Source organism: Pan paniscus, chromosome 20 (genome assembly GCF_029289425.2).
Source record: "Pan paniscus chromosome 20, NHGRI_mPanPan1-v2.0_pri, whole genome shotgun sequence".
Taxonomy (NCBI): Eukaryota; Metazoa; Chordata; class Mammalia; order Primates; family Hominidae; genus Pan; species Pan paniscus.
In genome coordinates, this window is record NC_073269.2 from 35,917,907 (window position 1) to 35,937,968 (window position 20,062).

Genomic DNA, 20,062 nt, shown 5'->3' on the forward strand with positions numbered 1-20,062 from the left:
CGTGCTTCTGTTGTCTTTGTCTGCAGCCCTTTGACCTCGCAGCGGAGTGAGGGGTGTGCAGCCCGTTCGCCTGCCCAGGAAAGGGGGCTTCTGAGCTGAAGGCGTGCGGCAGCGCGTGGGAATTTGGGGGCGGGGGCAGCACGCTGTCAACGGAAGCGTTGGCCTTAATATTTGTAGCTTGTAATGACCTAAACATTGCTTAAAATGTGTACTGTTTGTTGCTCTTTGATTGCACGGAAAAGTTTTACCGCGTTTGTCATGATAATGCTTCCTGTGCAATATTTGGTTATTTAATATTTGTCACAATATAATGCCATTTAAACATTAAAAAAAAAAGAGAGTCTCACTATGTTGCCCAGGCTAATCTCGAACTTCTGGCCTCAAGCGATCCTCCCCCTCCTACCCTTCTCCACCTCGCCTCCCAAAGTGTTGGGATTATAGGCCTGAGTCACCGCACCCGGCTCATTTTTACAAATTTTAATTTCATCGTATAATAAATGAGTTTTAAACTACTGGTTAAAAGGGTACAAAGTTTTGTGTTTCCTAGTGGGACTTTATATAAAGAAGTATTCCCAATTTAAGAAATAGTTTTATTGTTAAATCTGATTTTTTCTGTGGATTCTGTGGTCTTTCAGATTGGTTCTGTCCCCTCAAGTGCCTTGAAATTGTTACTTTGAAAAGCAGTATTTAATTTGCTTAAAATATTTTATGTCATTTTTGGAAGAGCATGGATTATAAAGGGTTAGGAAGTTGCTTCAACACTATAAGCAGTTTAAAAGTTCTTAACTTTTTAATTGAACATTCCTTTATAAGAACGACTTTACATAGATACAAAAATATACTCAGTTCTACTAGATGGGGGTTTTGATAGAACTTAAGAAACCCTCGTTTGCTTGGAAACCACCTGTTGGGATGAACTGCGGGAATCTTCCTTTGTTCTGGTTGGTTTAAATTATTTTGTGGGTTGGATTTGCATTTCTTAGCCATTTTTCTCTAATAACGCAACTGTTAGGTTTGGAAGCCATGTTTTCAAGATGAAGGTTTAAAAATCCAGTGGCTAGGGTGGTGACTCAAACCTGTAATCCCAGCTGCTTGGGATGTCAAGGTCGTGGAATTGCTTGAAGCCAAGGAGTTCGAGACTAGCCTGGGCAACACAGGGAGACCTCCGTCTATATAAAAAAATACAAAAAATTAGCCGGGCCATGGTGGTGCACACTTGTAGTCCCACGTACTTGGGAGGCTGAGGTGAGAGGATCACTTGAGCTCAGGCATTTGAGGCTGCAGTGGGCCATGGTCGTGCAACTGCACTTCACCCTGGGCGACAGAGTGAGACCCTGTCATTCATATATATATGTATATATATAAAACTTAACTAGTTTGGCGTCTTTAAATTATAAGACATTAATGTATTTTTTTTTAAAGAGAAAGATAGAAAAAGAAGAAAGAAAAAACAGCCCCTCATGAAATCTTACTCCTTTTGCCAAAACTTGGCGTTTTTTATTCTTTCAGAGAATGTGACACAGACCCTCAGAGGATGGTGTTTCTATTGCCTTTCCTCTGCTGCAGTGGGTTAATTTCACCTCCTTCAGTGTATAATACGTGCATAATGCTGACTTGATATATTTTCTGCCATTTGGCATATTAAAAAGATATCCTTAGTTTTATTCTGATGTTAGTGTGACTGAAATGCAAAGGATACTTTTTGGGGTGCTCTGAACAGCTTTCTGGTATCGTGTTGAGTTACATTGGAAGAGAGAGTAACTGCTTTTTCAGTTACAGTCTTGTGGCAAACTGAATGACTGTTTTCTGTAGACATTGACTGTGCTACCAAATTATTTTTCTGTGTTGTGTTAATGTTAATTCGGCACACAAAATAACCACGTATATCTGTCATGGGTGTGTAAAATTATCCCCAGTTCAGGAAAAAGCGCGTCAGTATTTAATCTATCTTTATTTAATAGAAGCATTTGCTTCAGTGGACAGGAGACCCACAAGGCCACAAAATAAACTGATTAGATAGCTGCACTGTAATTATAGTGTAGTACAGGAAAACTACCCAGTAAATCGGCAGTGAAAATTTTTTGTGAAGCAATTTATTTAGGCTTTAAAGCTGGCCCAGTTGTGGGAGTACAGTGAGTTCTAGTAAAGTAGAAGCGTAGTGACATCCTGAGTGTAGAAGGGGAAAATGTCATAGTAGCTTCATATGTGGCACTTAGTATTCCTTTATGAAAGTTGAATCAAACATGCTTTTAAGCTCTTGGCCTTTCCCTACATGGGTTTTGTGAGACAGAGTTAAACTCTGCAGAAAATGATTTGAATGACTGTTCTCAGTTTTCCCTGGGAGGGTACCTACCTAGTTGGCTCTAGATGCAGAGAGAGAAATGAGTTCCTTACACACAGTGGGTGCCTTAGGCTTAGGGCATAATCTTCTCTGGGAGCCTTGATTGAGAGGGGCTGGTAGGTAATGTGGCTTAAATGTTGCTCATTAGTTTTGCTCTTTCTTTTTTTCCAAATTCAGCTAAGGAGTATAACAAGTTTTACGCTCTCTCTCTGTTTTTTTCTTGTATGTTCTCTGGAACATGGAATAAAAAGGACAAAAAATTGGCAACCTGAGGAAGAGGACAGACAAGGGGCATGAACAAGCCACAGCCTCTAAGTGACGACATCTGTAGTCAGCGGTTAGGATCAAATATTTTAACATTGCTTTCACTTACAGTCAATGGTGAAACATTTCCAAAACAATTTATTTTAGTTAAAACTTCGGTTTGTTTCTATTTTGATCTAGCAATAAAACATGTAAGAAACATTCCCTGCAGCGTTGTTTATAATGAGAAAAACTAAAAGTCTGACATTGGGGGATTGGTTAAATAAATCAGGAGCTATTATGTAGGCATTGAAAACTAGGACAGTATGTATAGGGTGGTTCCAGTTATGTTTATATAAATATTTACACATTTTACATAGGAAAACACCATTGTTTTAAAAGTACACAATTTTATTATTTTACCTAAAAGTTTGTAAAATTGGATGGGATTTTTTTTTCCAAAAAAAGCTATTGATAAAACTTATTTTAATTTTAACGAAAATTGGAATGTTATTTTAATTGCAAAACACTTTCTGAGCCTGAAAAATGGCTCTTGGCTGGTTTGAATGCCGGTTAGGCAGGTTTATTTCTTGGTTACTTCAGAGCTGATATATATAATTTATTCAAACAACCATCTTCCAGTTGATTTCCTTCCCCCCCAAAGGTTTTATTTAATCTTCATTTGTTATAAGATACAGGGAGAGGAGAGAAATTCAGATCATCCTTTTTTTGTCTTTAAATCTGTTTTTACTAACAGCAGTAAAATATTTGTTGGAAAAATGGAAGCTTAACCTGTCTAGACTGTGACCTATACCATAAAATGTGTGGTCTAGGACTGTTGTGGAGTGTCTTGGGCTGTTCAGGGAGGTTTCCTTGTACTAAGATCTTGTTAAATCTGAGTCTAAGAATTGCATTATGTTGAAATTTTTGTTTCTTGGCTAAGGTGATGTTTCTGAGATATCTGTATTTTATCTCTAGATACTATTAGCTTTTATTAGCAGAACTACTGAGATTTTATTGTAATATTTTAAAAAGTGGTGGATCCAGTATCGTTTTTATAGGCTTATTTGCAGGATAATAGTAAGATTAGAAAATTCATTAGGATAATATATTTATAATTGAGTGCCTCATGTAGTTCTCACTTGGAATTTTGGAATAGCTTATACTTCCTGATATAGATCCTTGGGAAATTAAATGCATTAAGAATAAATATTTTAAATTTTTTATAAAGCAGAACAGCTAATTTAACTTAATGGAGGGTTTTCATATTTCTTGTGATAAACTAAACTGCACATAGTTTAAAGAACTGTCAGCCACGTAGGCCATATAACAGCTATTCTTTCCAAGCCTAGAATCCATGCCATAGAATTTATGTAACAAATATTTAATGAGTATCTACTACATGCCAGGCATGTTCTGCTGAGTGTGCAGTAATGAACAAAATACAGCAAGTTCTTTCTTTCATGGTTACACTCTAGGGGTGAAGGCATGCAGTTACATAGCCTTACCTTGGGTGTTTGGTAGGTAAGGCTAAGTAGAAAAACAGGAAGGTAAGAGGCGTGTAGAGAATGAGGGATGTGAGTGGAGGGATGGTGTCTTCTGTAAGCCATCAGAGAGGGCTTCTCTGTTAGGTTCCATTTGAGCAGAAACTTGAAATAAGTGGGGAGTGAGCTGTGTGGATATATGGAGGATATTTTAGAGAAGAGCTTTCTAGCCAGTATGAGAGCAGTACCAGATCATTGTAAGAGTTTTGGTTTTCATATTTGTGAGATGGGAAACCATTGGAATGTGTTTTGAGGCTGATCTTAAATTATATCCATTTGTCATGCATATGTGAAGAAATGGACGGATGGAATTCCATTATAGGGAGCAACTCTGTGTGCCACGCATTGTGATAGACGTTTACAGATCCGATCTTAGAATTTTCATTAATACTGTTTATTTTTCAAATGAACAGTTTGTTTCTAGTTTTTGCCTGGAACTTTCTCATGGCGCGTTTGTGTCTTCAGTTCCACTTAGAATGCTTTTTCTAAGGTGGTTATACCAGTTTACCGCTTGCTAGCAGTGGACAGAAGTTCTCCCTGCTTCAGTCTTTACCATCATGTGTCTTTTCATATTTGCTAGCCAATCTAGTGATGAGTAATGAGGTTGATGACCTTTTCAGATGTTTATTGGCTACTTGGATTTTTGTGTTTTGTTTTTGTGAAATACCTGCTCATCTGTTAACTACTTTCTGTTGGGATGTTAGTTATATTCTAATTGATTCATAGTAATGACTGCCTTTCCAATTATATATTGTAAGTTTCTTCCCTGGTCTGTGGCTTGACTTGGAGCACTTACAGTGGTGTCTGTCCTTTGATCAACAGACATTTTTAATTTTAACAATTGTTTCCTTCATGGTTAGTGTTTTTTGTCTTATTTTTAAGAGGTCTTTCTTACTACTTTTCTGAAGATGTCCTCTTATATTGTCTAGTAGAAGCTTTACTGCTTTGCTTTTCACATTGAGAATCTACATTCTACCTGGAATTGGCTTTGTATATGGGGGGGATTGAGGTCAGGTTTCATTTTTACTGTATGGATACCTAGTTGCCCCATCAGCATTTATTGGAAAGAGTGTCATGTCTCCACCGCATTGTCATCTTTGTCATAAATCAGGTGACTGTGTAAGTAGATCAGTTTCTTGACTGTTCTGTTGGCTTGTCTGTTCTTGCAGCAAACCTACACTGTCTAAATCATTATGACTTTGTGTTATCTTGGTACCTGGTACATGGTGGTGTAGTTTTAGTTGTGGTTCCTCAAGATTGCCTTTATTTTCTCCTTTCCAGTCCGTATGCTGTTTCTTTCTTTTTCTTGCTTTTGATACTGGCCAGTTCAAGTGCTGGTAGTGGGCATCAGGGGTCAACTTTTAAACATTTACCATTAAGTGTGATATTTACTGTGAGTAATTTTTGTATTTGCTTTTATCAGATTAAGGAAATTTCATTATATTCCAAGTTTGCTATGAGTTTTTATGAGTGGGTGTTGAATTTTAGAAATGCTTTTTCTAAATTGATTAATTATAGGTAATTTATTGAAAAGAGTATATTTGTTCTGTAAGTTCTGTAACTTCAATAAGTAATGTTGAAGTTACTTTTTTTTTTTTTTTTTTTTTTTGCCTTCAAGCATCTGTTTAACAAAGCACATCTTGCACCACCCTTAATCCATTTAACCCTGAGTGGACACAGCACATGTTTCAGAGAGCACGGGGCTGGGGGTAAGGTTATAGATTAACAGCATCCCAAGGCAGAAGAATTTTTCTTAGTACAGAACAAAATGTAGTCTCCTATGTCTACTTCTTTCCACACAGACAGCAACAATCCGATTCCTTTATCTTTTCCCCACATTTCCCCCTTTTCTATTCGACAAAACCGCCATCGTCATCATGGCCCGTTCTCAATGAGCTGTTGGGTACACCTCCCACACGGGGTGGTGGCCAGGCAGAGGGAGTCCTCACTTCCCAGAAGGGGCGGCCGGGCAGAGGCACCCCCCACCTCCCGGACGGGGCCGCGGCCGGGTGGAGGCGCCCCCCACCTCCCGGACGGGGCGGCTGGCTGGGCGGGGGCTGCCCCCTGCCTCCCTCCCGGACGGGGCGGCTGGCCAGGCGGGGGCTGCCCCCCGCCTCCCGGACGGGGCTGCTGCCGGGCGGAGACGCTCCTCACTTCCCAGATGGGGCAGCTGCCGGGCGGAGGGGCTCCTCACCTCCCAGACGGGGTGGCTGTGGGGCGGAGGGGCTCCTGACTTCCCAGACGGGGCGGCTGCCGGGCGGAGGGGCTCCTCACTTTTCAGACGGGGCGGCTGGGCAGAGACGCTCCTCATCTCCCAGATGGGGTCGTGGCCGGGCAGAGGTGCTCCCCACATCGCAGACGGGGCGGCGGGGCGGAGGCGCTCCCCACATCTCAGACGATGGGCGGCTGGGCAGAGACGCTCCTCACTTCCTAGACGGGATGGCAGCTGGGAAGAGGCGCTCCCCACTTCCCAGACTGGGCGGCCGGGCAGAGGGGCTCCTCGCATCCCAGACGATGGGCGGCCAGGCAGAGACGCTCCTCACTTCCCAGATGGGGTGGTGGCTGGGCAGAGGCTGCAATCTCGGCACTTTGGGAGGTCAAGGCAGGCGGCTGAGAGGTGGAGGTTGTGGCCAGCCGAGATCACGCCACTGCACTCCAGCCTGGGCAACATTGAGCACTGAGTGAACGAGACTCCGTCTGCAATCCCGGCACGTCGGGGGGCCGAGGCTGGCAGATCACTCGCGGTTAGGAGCTGGAGACCAGCCGGGCCAACACAGCGAAACCCTGTCTCCACCAAAAAAATACGAAAACCACTCAGGCGTGGCGGCGCGCGCCTGCAATCCCAGGCACTCTGCAGGCTGAGGCAGGAGAATCAGGCAGGGAGGTTGCAGTGAGCCGAGATGGCGGCAGTACAGTCCAGCTTCAGCTTGGCATCAGAGGGAGACCATGGAGAGAGAGGGAGAGGGAGACTGTGGGGAGACGGGAGGGGGAGGGGGAGGGGGAGGGAGAGGTTACTTATTTTTTAAGAAAGGCACAGTTGTAAGAATATGTTTGCTTGTATAGCCGAAGGCACATTCCGTTTTGTAGGTAGGTGAGTTTTCAGAACTCATTACTTGTAAGTTTTATTTTAGATAAACTTGTTGTTGGCACTTAGTATTGTGCCAGTAATGTGCCATAAGAAGAGACAACTTTGGTTTTAGTTCTTCGGAAGTTGTCAATAAACATAAAACAGTATTTCAAGGAGGAAAAAACCCATTTTCATTGTTTTAGGCTTCTCTAGATTGGAAGAAAAGATGGTAATGGTCCCAAAACACTGGGGGGAAAGGGGGAAGAAGGTGCGTGGAATCTGTGATTTGGCCATAACTGCTTTATTTTGTTTTACCTGTTGTTTTCATTTTTAGTTTAAGAACCTTTTAGCTTGTATCACTTGCCCTTATCTCCAGAGTGGTAAGTCTCAATCTTTTTAGTCTGTCATATGCAGTTTTCCCCCCTTAAACTACAACTGTTTATTTGAAAAATTATAAAAGTACAGGAAAGGTGAAAGAACAATATGATGACCACTGTTTAGAGTAATCAGTTAGCATTTTGTCCCATTTGCTTTTCTCCTTATATATATTCCTTTTTTTTTCCCTTTTCCCCCTGCAGAACCATTCAGAAGTGAATTGCAGACATCATCACATCAGTAATACTGAAGCACTTATCATTTTACATCAAGGTCATTCTTCTACATAACCATATCTTTTTTTACACTCAAGAAATTAACATTGACATGTACCATATTCACATTTTCTCAGTTTTTCTAAAAATGTCCTTTATAACTCTCTTTCAATGCAAGAGCCAGTCAAAGATTACTATGGCATTTGACTCTCTTAGCTCCTTAATCTTCTTTCATCTAAAATTATTCCCCGCCACCTTCTGTCTTTATGAAATTGGCATTTTTGAAGCGTTAGATCAGTTTTCTTGTAGAATGTCCCACAATTTGGAGATGTCTAATGAACATAATCATGAAGAAACAAACATTTTTGGCAAGAATACTACGTAGATAGCTGGTTGGTGGCACAAGCCTGTAGTCCCAATTACTCCAAAAGCTCCGAAGGCTGAGGCAGGAGGTGGAGTCCAGCCTGGGCAACAAAGTGGTAAGGTCCTGTCTCTAAAAACATACACACACATACACGCGTGATTACATAGATGATGATGACTTTCCATTGCATCACATCAGGAGACACATAATGTCATTTTTGTCCCATTATTAGTGTTGCTAACCACTTGTTTAAGATGTCAAGTCTCTCCATCATACAGTTACCTTTAAATGGTATAGTACTTCAAGACAGTGTAAATATCCTATTCCTCAAAAGCCTTTTGCCATGGATGATCCTTGCCTAAATCAGTTATATTGGTGTTTGCTAATTAGTGATTTTCTAACAATGTATTTATTAGTTTATGTTTTTCGATCAACAAGAACTCTAGCGGCCCCCCCCCCCTTTAGTTTCACAATAAACTCATTTTTTTGTTGTTTCAAGTTGAGAGTGATGTGATTTCTTCATTCCTTTTGATGTTCAAATTGTTCTAAATTTGGCCAATGGGAGCCCCTTCAAGCTGACTCAAGCATGCATTCTTTTTTTTTTTTTTTTTTGAGACAGAGTTTCTTGTTGCCTAGGCTGGAGTGCGGTGGCACGATCTTGGCTCACTGCAACCTCCGCCTCCTGGGTTCGAGTGACTCTCCTGCCTCAGCCTCCACACCAAGTAGCTGGGATTACAGGCCTCTGCCACCACACCCAGCTACTTTTTTGTATTTTTAGTAGAGACGAGGTTTCACCATGTTGGCCAGGCTGGTCTCGATCTCCTGACCTCAGGTGATCCACCTGCCTCGGCCTCCCAAAGTGCTGGGATTACAGGCGTGAGCCACTGTGCCTGGCTTGTGCATTCTTTTTTCATTATTTGATCGTTACCTTGCTTTCTGGCACAGGATGTTCCAGGCTTGCCCTGTAGTTTGCCTTAGTCCTGAAATTGACTGTTTCTTCCAAGAGCCTTATAAAATAAGAAATGCTTAGAAACCAAGATATGGACACAAGTAGTGCTGATTGCTGCTGGGGTGTTAATTGCATCAAGCAGACAGTACTAAGGAAATATATTAACCTTCAATATACCAGAAAAAGCAGTCATCACCATTTACCGTCTAGGTCCAGTGGATCCTGTTTACTGTTTATATTTTTAAGTAATTTTTGCAAATAATTTACAGGTCTAAGAATAAGGGTTAGTGAAAAACAATTTTATTGGAAAGTTTAATCAGAATTTAAACACAGCAGTTCTCTTTATATTAAGCAAATCTTGATGCACAAAGATTATAAGAGATTTAAGAATACTGCCACATGTCCTCTTAGAACAATGAGATTATCCAGGTTCTTGTTGCAAATTATTGCATCATGAAGTCTTTCCTGTTGAATGACTGACTGGATGGGAATATCCTATTTCCTTTTTGTTCTTACAAGTATAGTGTTCACTCACGGATTCTTAATTTTTCCTTATTCTAATCAGTCAACTCTTTTTTAACATTCACTAAGTTCAGATGCATGTAGTTTTCTTCCTCCATTGGCATGGTTTCTTCTAGGACTTAAAACAATACAGAGATAAACCATTACAGAATGCCTGCTTTAAGAACCTATTTCTGGTGTCTTCAGGGTTTTTTTCTCCTAGCCTCTGACCTCAAGAATTTAAAGAACTTACAGGAGTAGAAGAGGAAATAGAGTTTAGAGATCTTTTATTCTAGCAATCTTGTTTTATTATGGTAAACTAAATATATTTAATAAAATCTGCCATTTAACATTTCTTGTGTGTATACTTTTCAGTGACATTGATTACATTCACTGTTAGGTAACCATCACTATTCTTTCTAAAACTTTTTCATCACCCCAAACAGAAACTCTCTACCCATTAAGCAATAACGCTGTCATTCTTCCCTCCCCCAAACCCCAAGTCATTTATGACTATACATTTTGTTGCTTGTGTTTTTTGGTGTCATATCTAAGAATCCATTGCCAGATCCAAGGTCTTGAAGATTTATACCTATGTTTCCTTCTAGGGATTTCATGATTTTAGCGCTTATATTTAGGTCATTGATCCGTTTTGAGTTAATTTCTGTATATTCATTGATTGTTGATTTTGCGAAAATTCATCTAGGATATTTTCATCTGAAGGCTCATAATCTGAGATTTAATTTATGCTCTCATTTCACCATCATCACGAGTGTCTTTCTGCGCTAACCAATGTGGTAGCCATTAACCACATGTGGCTATTATACTTAAATTTAAAATTCAAATTAATTAAAATTAAGTAAAATAAAAATTCAGTTTTTTGGTTACAATGGCCACATCTCAAGTGCTCATTAGTCACATTTGGCTATTGACTGTTGTATTGGTCTGTGCTGATGAAGATTCCCTTCATCAAAAAAAAAAATTATTGGACTTCATTGGTCAAGAGTGCTACTAGCTCTTTATATTCATAATCTGATTCATTTAATAATTGTGAAGTATCTTTCCATCACTTTTTTCCTCTTTCCATTATAGGCAGAAAGTAAAAACAATCTGAATTCTCAACTGTGTTTATTGAAAGCGAAAAGCAGAGTACAAAGATGGTGTCTGTTATCATTTATACTGTCTTGAAAGATGATGCAATATCCTAGGCAATGCAGTAGAAAACGGAAGGATGATATTTTGCTGTTGATTGCATCATCCTTCTGAGTGATTCCATAATTCTTCCATTTTCTCATTTTCTTATTAGTTTTTTTTTTTAGAGCGTAGTTAGGAATAGTTGATCATAAAATAATTACTAAGGTGATGATGAAATGGCAAGATGCAGGAAAAACATAATCACTAGGATCCTGTAGTGTATCTTAGACTTACAAAGCCACTGTACTCATATGGTAATTGCAGAATAAAATGAGTTTTTTTTTTCTTAATAGGAAAATTTTCTTTTGATTCCTTGGAAGGCCTCTAAGAGAAGATAAAAGGCATGAAATATTAATCCTTGCAATAGTTAGAACTACTCAAGAAAGAAACTAAAAAAATAAAACTGGGTTCAATGGACCCTGACTGTATACCCTGATACTTTGAATTCAAATCCATTACCACAAGGTTCTTCTTAAATTTTCCCCAGTCTATATTTGAAACTCCCCTTCTTTCATAGTGAAAACCTTGGTTCTCAACATCTGCATTTATTCATTTGTTCTATCCTACAATATATATAAAATAGCTTCAGAATTACTGCATTAATACCACTGCCAATGGCAAACCTGAAGTAAAGTTCAAAATGTCTTTGCAGTTTCATTGGCTTTTGTGTAATTAATGCTTTTGGGGTGTACAGTTAGGGTACTGATCCCAAAAGTCACTTGAATTACTTTTTTTCTGTGCAGTTATACCTTGGATTTTTATTTATATTGAATCTTAGTATTTGTTTTTTATCTTTTTCACTTAATTGCATTTTATGAATACATGAAAACATTTGCATGGTTCAAAATCACAACTAAATCAAAAGTTATCCCTACTGAGGTAATTCTGATTCATTCCCATTCCTGCTCTTACTTACCCCTACAGATAAACTTTTTTTTTGAGACAGAGTTTCACTCTTGTTGCCCAGGCTGGAGTGCAGTGGCGCAATCTCGGCTCACTGCAACCTCCACATCCCAGGTTCAAGCAATTCTCCTGCCTCAGCCTCCCAAGTAACTGGAATTACAGGCGCCCACCACCATGCCCGGCTAATTTAAAAAATATTTTTAGTAGAAATGGAGTTTGACCATGTTCGCCAGGGTGGTTTCAAACTCCTGACCTCAGGTGATCTGCCCGCCTCAGCCTCCCAAAGTGCTAGGATTACAGGTGTGAACCACCACAGCTGGCCTAGATAACCATTTACATTCACTTTTGACCTGTCCTTCCTCTGTTTCTTCTTCAAAAATACATGTGTTCACTTTATCTCCCCTCCATACTGCTTTCTTATACAAAAGGCAGCATATTTTGCCTTTTGTTCATCTCATTAAATGATAAACCTGGGAATTACTCTGGTTCATAGAGATATTCCTCATCTTTTTTTTTTAATTTTTTTGGAGATGGAGTCTCGCTCTGTTGCTCAGGCTGGAGTGCAGCGGTGCATTCTCGGCTCCGCCTCCCGGGTTCATGCTATTCTCCTGCCTCAGCCAAGCTAATTTTTTTTTTTTTTTTTTTAATTTTTTAGTAGAGACGGGGTTTCACTGTGTTAGCCAGGATGGTCTCGATCTCCTGACCTCGTGATCCGCCTGCCTCGGCCTCCCAAAGTGCTGAGATTACAGGCGTGAGCCACCGTGCCCGGCCTCCTTATCATATTTTGTGGTTGCATAGTGCTTTATGTCTGTGTCATCAGATATTCAGCTGATATCTTATTGATGGGCATTTGGTGTTTTTTAGTCTCTTGATAGCACAGATAATGCCTCAGTAAATCACTTTATGCATATGTTGTTTCTCATTTGTGAAGTAACTTTGGGTAAAGTCCTAGAGTTGGATTACTGAGTCAAAGGGTAAATTTGTTTAGCTTTATCCATATTTATAACCACCCTCTCAATGATCTATTATGTTTAATTTAATTTATAATGTGAAATAAAAATACATAAGAGAAATAGAAGAATATTATATCTGAAAACTAGGAATTCCTTGAATTGGCTGTTTCCTGTGATCTTCATTGCCATTTTCCCAGTTACCATTTTTTTCTTTTCTTTTTTTTTTCTTTCTTCCTGGGTTCAAGTGATTCTCCTGCCTCAGCCTCCCAAGTAGCTGGGATTAACAGGCACCCACCACCGTGCCCAGCTAATTTTTATATTTTTAGTTGAGACAGGATTTCACCATGTTGACCAGGCAGGTCTCAAACTCCTGACCTCAGGTGATGTGCCCTCCTTGGCCCCCCAAAGTGCTGGGATTACAGGCATGAGCCACCGTGCCTGGCCCAGTTATCATTTCTTACAAAAGAGGCAGTAATTCCTGGCTGGCCTTGGTAGTTCCACTTTGTTCCTCTTCTATCTATTTCCCAGAGTAGTCTTTTTTTTTTTTTTATTTTTTGAGATGGAGTTTCGCTCTTGTTGCCCAGGCTGGAGTGCAATGGAGTGGTCTTGGCTCATTGCAACCTCCACATCCTGGGTTCAAGCGATTCTCCTGCCTCAGCCTCCCATGTTGCTGGGATTACAGGTGCCCGCCACCACACCCAGCTAATTTTTGTATTTTTAGTAGAGATGAGGTTTCGCCATGTTGGTCAGTCTGGTCTCAAACTCCTGACCTCAGGTGATCCACCTGTCTCGGCCTCCCAAAATTTTACAGGCATGAGCCACGGCGCCTGGCCCAGAGTAGTCTTTTTTTTTTTTTTTTTTTAAGAAGGTCCAAATCAATAGGTCTTTTATTGCATCATTTAAATATCACAAGTATGTCTTAGGAGTCATCTGGCATCTTCTTTCTGTAGCTGGATAACTCTTAGATCTGATTCATCAACCTGCTGAACAGTTCCTTTTTCAGAGACATAGATACCATCCAAAAATTTCCTGATATCCTTGTTTTTAACTGTTGTGGCTTGCTGAATCAAAGCTGCTGAATTTGAAACAAGCTCAATGTCATTTCCTTCAAGGATTAATTCGTCTTTCTGGGCTTGAGGTACTGAACAGGCAACACCTGGTCTCATCTGAACCCTGCGGATGTATTTTTCACCCAAGAAATTTCGGATTTCAACAAGAGACCCATTCTCCTGGATAACGACGTTGATGGGGAAGTGAGCATACACAGACCTCATCTTGTAACGGAAGCCCAGTGTAACACCCTTGATCATGTTCTGTACATGACTACAAATAGTCCGAACGGTAGCCAGTTCCTTTCTGTTACCCCACCATTTGTCAACCCGGAGCCTCTTTTTTTTCTTTCCAAGGAGTCTGAGTTCTACGTTGATGTGATTGAAGTCCTTCCGCAGGGTTCCTCTGGGGCCCTTTATGATAACTGTGCGTCCCTTCAGAGTAACGTTGACATTTTCTGGAATGTCGACAGTCTGATTGCTGAGAATGGTCTTCATTCTCACAGTAAACGCAGCAAAAAAAAGTGGCCCAGAGTAGTCTTTTTAAGAATGCAAATTGGATGATGTCATTTTGTCATTTTCCTGCTTATAATTCTTTTGGATTTATCAGCAGGAAAACCGTAAAAGAAATACAATTTATGTTTTGAAATTTTAAAATGGATTCCAAGTTTCTGTTGACATCTGCAACTTTTCTTCTGTTTTCATGAATGTGTTAATCATAAAGTCTATTATATTTTATAAATGCAATATGTCAATCAAATGAAGGTCTGCTTTTATTCCTTCCCCTTGGTTTCTTTATAGCCGCTTCTGTTTTTATAGATTGCCTTGTACCTTGTAATTTTGAACTGGATGCCAGATATTGTAACAAAAAATTCTAGGGATTCTGGAGGGGGTTAAGCTTTCTTTTAGCAGCCAGAGTAATCCTTATGGAGTATGTTGTCTGTTTCATAAATTATGTGATTATGTGTGTGTAGCTCTGTTTCTCTATTCTGTTCCATTGGATTATTTGCCTGTAATTGCACCAGTATCACACTCTTACTATTTTAGCTTTATAATAGGTCTTGATATCTAGTAGTAAAATTCCTCTAGCACTTTGTTCTTCAAGATTGTCTTTACTATTCTGACCCTTTGCTTTTTTGTATATATTTTAGGATCACCTTTCCAATACTCAAAAAATAACATTACTGGGGTTTTGCTTGGAGTGCACTGGATCTAAAGATCGGTTTGAGGAGAATTAAGATGTTTACAATATTAAGTTTTAAAATCTATGAACATGGTATATCAATTTATTTACTTCTATAACTTTTTAGTATTAGCTTTTAAAAGTATATAAATCTTCATGTGTTAGATTTATTTCTAGATACTATTTTTTATTGCCTTTTGTAATTTACTTGCTATTCATTTTTTTTTTTTTTTTTTGCTGGTAACATACTTGATTTTTACATATTGACTTTGTTCTAAAATTTTTTGTTGTTGTTGTTAAAAAATAGAGATGAGTTTGCTGTGTTGGCCAGACTAGTCTCCAACTCCAGGCCTCAAGTGATCCACCCGCCTCTGCTTCCCAAAGTGCTGGGACTACAACAAGTGTGAGCCACCATGCCTGGCCTAAATTTATTTGAATTCTAATTACTTGCCTGTACATTCTGATAGTATCTGTGTAGTTACATACAGGCATGTTGTTTGTAAATACTGACAGTTTTATTCATTCCAGTTCTTAAGTTTTTTTTTTATGGTTGTTTGTTTTGTTTTGTTTTTTGCCCTATTGTATGGGCTAGAACCTTTAATATAATGTAAAATAAAAGTTAGGACATTGGGCTTTACATACCAGGAGGGCAGTTTTAAGTATTTCACCATACAGATGTTCGTAGTTGGCTTTTTGTAGCTACTCGTTATGAAAATAAGGACATTTTCTCCTGTTGCTAATTTTATCATTAATGGATGCTGAATTTTATCAAATGTATTTTCTATGTTTCTTGAGATAACAATATGGTAAATTACTTTGATTCTTTAAAAATATTCAAATGCCATTGCATTCCTGCAGCAAACCCATTTGTAGAGGATGTGTTTACCTTGTTGTATATTGCTAGATTAAATTTGATAATATTTTATTAAGGTATTTTGTTCTGTTACATGAGGCAAAATTCTGTAATTCTTTCTTTTCTTTTCTTTTTTCTTTTTTTTTGATTAACTCTACCAGGGTCCTGCGGCTCACACCTGTAATCCCAGCACTTTGGGAAGCTGAGGTGGGCGGATCACGTGAGGTCAGGGGTTTGAGATCAGCCTGGCCAACATGGTGAAACCCCATCTCTACAAAAAATACAAAAATAAGCTGGGTGTGGTGGCGGGGGCCTGTAATCCCAGCTACTCGGAAGGTTGAGGCATGAGAATTGCTTGAACCCGGGAGGTGGAGGTTGCAGTGAGTTGAGATCACGCCACTGCACTCCAGCCTGGGCAAGTGAGACTCCGTCTCAAAAAACAAAAAAACAAAAAACATTAACACTACCTTAAACCTATGATTTTCTTTTCTTGTAATGTCGATGTAAGGATTTGGCTTCAGAATTAGGCTGGTCTCATGAAACAACTCCCATTTTTGTATATCCTATAAAAGAGTTTGTACACTGTTGTTATTGGTTTTTGTGTGTGTGTTTTGTTTTTGTTTTTTTGAAACAGAATCTCGCTCTCATCCAGGCTGGAGTGCAGTGGCCAATCCTGGCTCATTGCAGCCTGGAACTCCCAGGCTCAGATGATCCTCTCGCCTCAGTCTCCCCGAGTAGCTGGGGCTATAGGAATGCGCCACCATGCCTGGCTAATTTTTCTGTATTTTTTGTAGAGACAGAGTCTCACTATGTTGCCCAGGCTGGTCTTGAACTTCTGGGATCAAGCTATCCATCTGCCTTGGCTTCCCAAAATGATGGACTACAGGCTAGTCAGCCACTGTGCCTGGCTCGTACTGTTTCTAACTTAAATGTTTGGAAGAGTTCATCAACAAAGCCGTCTGGGCCCAATATTTTTCTTGGACATTTTGTATGGAGATTTTAAGATACGACCTCAATTTCTTTGAAAGTTCAAAGACTATCCAGATTTTCTGTTTCTAGTTATATCATTTTAGAAAATGTGATTTTCAAGGAATTGTCCTTTCTAAGTTTTCAAGCTTGTTGTCCCTCCGAGTTACCATAATATCCTTTTATCTTTTTATTATCAGTAGATTTGGTGGTGATGTCCTCTTTTTAATTACTGTAATTTTTAATTTGTGGGTTTTTTCCTCCCTTGATTTCTCTTCTTAAGGGTTTATCAATTTTATATTTTATATTTTTGCCTTGGATTTTTTTCCTCTTTTCTAAGTCTGCTTTCTACTTTATTGATTTCTTCTCTTTTTTTTCCTGTTTAAGATTTTCCTTTGCCTGTAATTTTTCTAGCCCTTAGAGATGATGGTTGAGCTTACTAATATTAACCTTTCCTTATTATAAGATATGCATTTTGAGCTTTAAATTTTTCTCTTAATCATTGCCTTAGGTACTGCACACATTTTGTATGTCATTTTCCTTATCAGTCATTTAAAAATAGTTTCTAATTTCTATTGTGATTTGCTCATTGACCCATAAATTGGAAATACATTCCTTTTCAAACATTATTTTCTACTTATTTTTCTGTTTCTCTAGTGTGGTCAGAGTACACATTCTGCATAATTGAAATTTAAGTCTTGCCTTTTGACCTAATGTTTTTTTTTTCTTGGTAAATTTGTCATAATTTACTTGGAAAAAAATGTTAATCCTGCAGTTTTTGGGTTCAGTATGTGTCAGTTCAGGCTGCTTGAATATGTTGTTCCAGTATTTTATGTCCTTGTTAATTTTTTTGTCTGCTAATTCTATCATTTATTGAGATATGTATTAAAATAGTCACTAGGATTATAGATTTATTTTTCTCTCTTTTTTTAACCTTTGCTTTATATATTTTACAGCTATGTTATTCATTGTATGCAAATTTAAAATTGTAATAACTTCCTGGTCAGTTGACCTTTTCACCATTCTGAGATATTTTTATCTCTAGTAATGCTACTTGCCTTCAAGTCTCCTTTGTTGGATATTAGTATTAGTATGGTCACACCAGCTAAATTTGTTTGTTTTGTCTATCTTTAAAAAAAAATCTTTTTAACTTCAGTCTTTTGGGTTCGAAGTGTGTCTTATAAACAGCATATTGTTGTGGTTTTAATATTCAGTCTAGATATCTTTTCCTTTTATTTAGAGTATTTTAAGCCATTATATGTAGTAGGATTCCTGATATATTTAATTTTATCACCTTTCTATTAGACGTACATTGTATTTATTTTTTATTCAAAAAATTGTAGTAAATATAACAAAATTTACCATTTTAAAAATTTTATTTTAAGAGACTGTGTCTTGCTTTGTCACCCAGGCTGGAGTGCAGTGGTATGGTCATAGCTCACTGCAACCTTGAACTCCTGAGCTCAAGTGATCCTGCCTGAGTCTTCTGAGTAGCTGGGACTACAGGTACATGCCATTGGGCCTAGCTAATTAAAAAAAAATTTTTTTTTTTTTTTGTAGAGACAGGGACTCACTATGTTGCCCAGGGTGGTCTCGAACTCCTGGCCTCAAGCGGTCGTCCTGCCTTGGCCTCTCAAAGTGCTGGGAAATAGGCATGAGCTACCATGACCAGCCCATTTTAATCATTTTTAAGTATACAGTTCAGTGGCATTGGGTATATTCACGTTGTTGATCAACCGTAATTACCATCCATCTCCAGGCCTTTTTTTTTTTTTTTAAATCTTGCAAAACTGAAACTCTGTTCATTAAACAATAACTCTCTATTCTTCCCCTTCCTGATCAGGCTACCAGCATTCTATTATACTTTTTGTCTCTATGAATTTGATTACTCTAAGTACCTTTAAGTGGAATCATACAGTATTTGTCCTTTTGTGATTGGGTTATTTCACTTACCATAATGTCTCAAGGTTCGTCCACGTTGTGGCACATATCAGAATTTCTTCCTTTTTAAGGCTGAATAATATTCCATTGTATTATAGAATGTATTATGCAGTGTATTATACATTTTTGTTTATTTTAGCATCCATGGATACTTGGGTTGCCTCTACCTTATGGTGATTTTGAGTAATGCTGCTGTGAACATGGGTGTTTGGTTTAAGTATCTGCTTTTGATTCTTTTTTTTTTGTTTTTTTTTTGTTTTGTTTTGAGATGGAGTTTCACTCTTGTTGCCCAGGCTGGAGTGCAATGGCACAATCTCGGCTCACTGCAACCTCTATCTCCTAGGTTCAAGTGATTCTCCTGCCTCAGCCTCCCAAGTAGCTGAGATTACAGGCATGCACCACCACCCCTGGCTAATTTTTTGTGTTTAGTAGAGATGGGGTTTCACCATGTTGGTCAGGCTGGTCTCGAACTCCTGACCTCGGGTGATCCACGCACCTCAGCCTCCCAAAGTGCTGGGATTACAGGCGTGTGCCACTGCGCTCGGCTGCTTTCGATTCTTCTGGGTATGCTCAGAGGTGGAATTTCTGGATCATATGGTAATTCTGTGTTTAATTTTTAAGGAACTGCCACAGTGCTTTCTCCGGTGACTGTACCATTTTACATTCCCGGACAAATTCACAAGGGTTCCAGTCCACATACTGGGCAACTTTTGGCATTTGCATTGGCTGTTTTTGTTTTCTGTAAGGACCATCCTCATTACTGGAGTGTCAAATGGTACCTCATTATAGTTCTAATTGACGTACTTTTATGTTCTTTTTTCTCTGCTTTTTTTTTTCCTTCCTTTGGATCAAACATTTTGTATTGTTATTTCCTCCTATTAACTTGTTTGTGATACATTATTTTTTACTACTTTTATACTGTACTTATGGTTTAGTACTAAATATAATATGTATTTATAGTATCTTTTTTTTTTTTTTTTTTTTTTTTTACAATTCCTTTTCACTAAGTAAGTCTCTGGTGTCTCTAGAGATCATAGCATTCATTCATTTATCCAGCCCACCTCTTGCATGATTGCTCCCATGCATTTTAATTCTACGTATTTTAAACACCACAACACTGTATTTAATTGTTCTGTGTGGTCAATATTGATTTATCTTTACCCATCTTTTTTATTTTTTATCCTGTACCTTTACTCTTTAATTCTTTCTGCATTTATATTACTCTGAAGAGTCCTTTTTGTTGTTGTTGTTGCTGTCTTTTTTTTAACCGATCACACTTATTTAATAACAATATCTAGTTTAATAATTTTTTTGATAAGACATTTTATTAACAACATGTCTAGTTTAATAAACCGTATTTCTTTTAATGAAAGTCTGCTGGTGCAGAATTCTGTTTCTGTTGAAAATGTTATTTTTTCCTT

General features: G+C 38.6%; 2 protein-coding genes across 7 annotated transcripts in view; one reads left to right on the forward strand and one right to left on the reverse strand.

Moving 5' to 3' along the window:
• URI1 (URI1 prefoldin like chaperone) overlaps positions 1–20,062 on the forward strand; it is a 92,644-nt gene that overhangs the window by 19,542 nt on the left and 53,040 nt on the right. The gene's annotated exons all lie outside the window — the stretch shown is intronic.
• On the reverse strand, positions 13,519–14,813 carry LOC100972024 (large ribosomal subunit protein uL6-like). The gene has a single exon (XM_034946663.3). It carries the CDS (start codon positions 14,194–14,196, stop codon positions 13,576–13,578), a length of 621 nt encoding a protein of 206 aa, XP_034802554.1. The 5' UTR covers positions 14,197–14,813; the 3' UTR covers positions 13,519–13,575.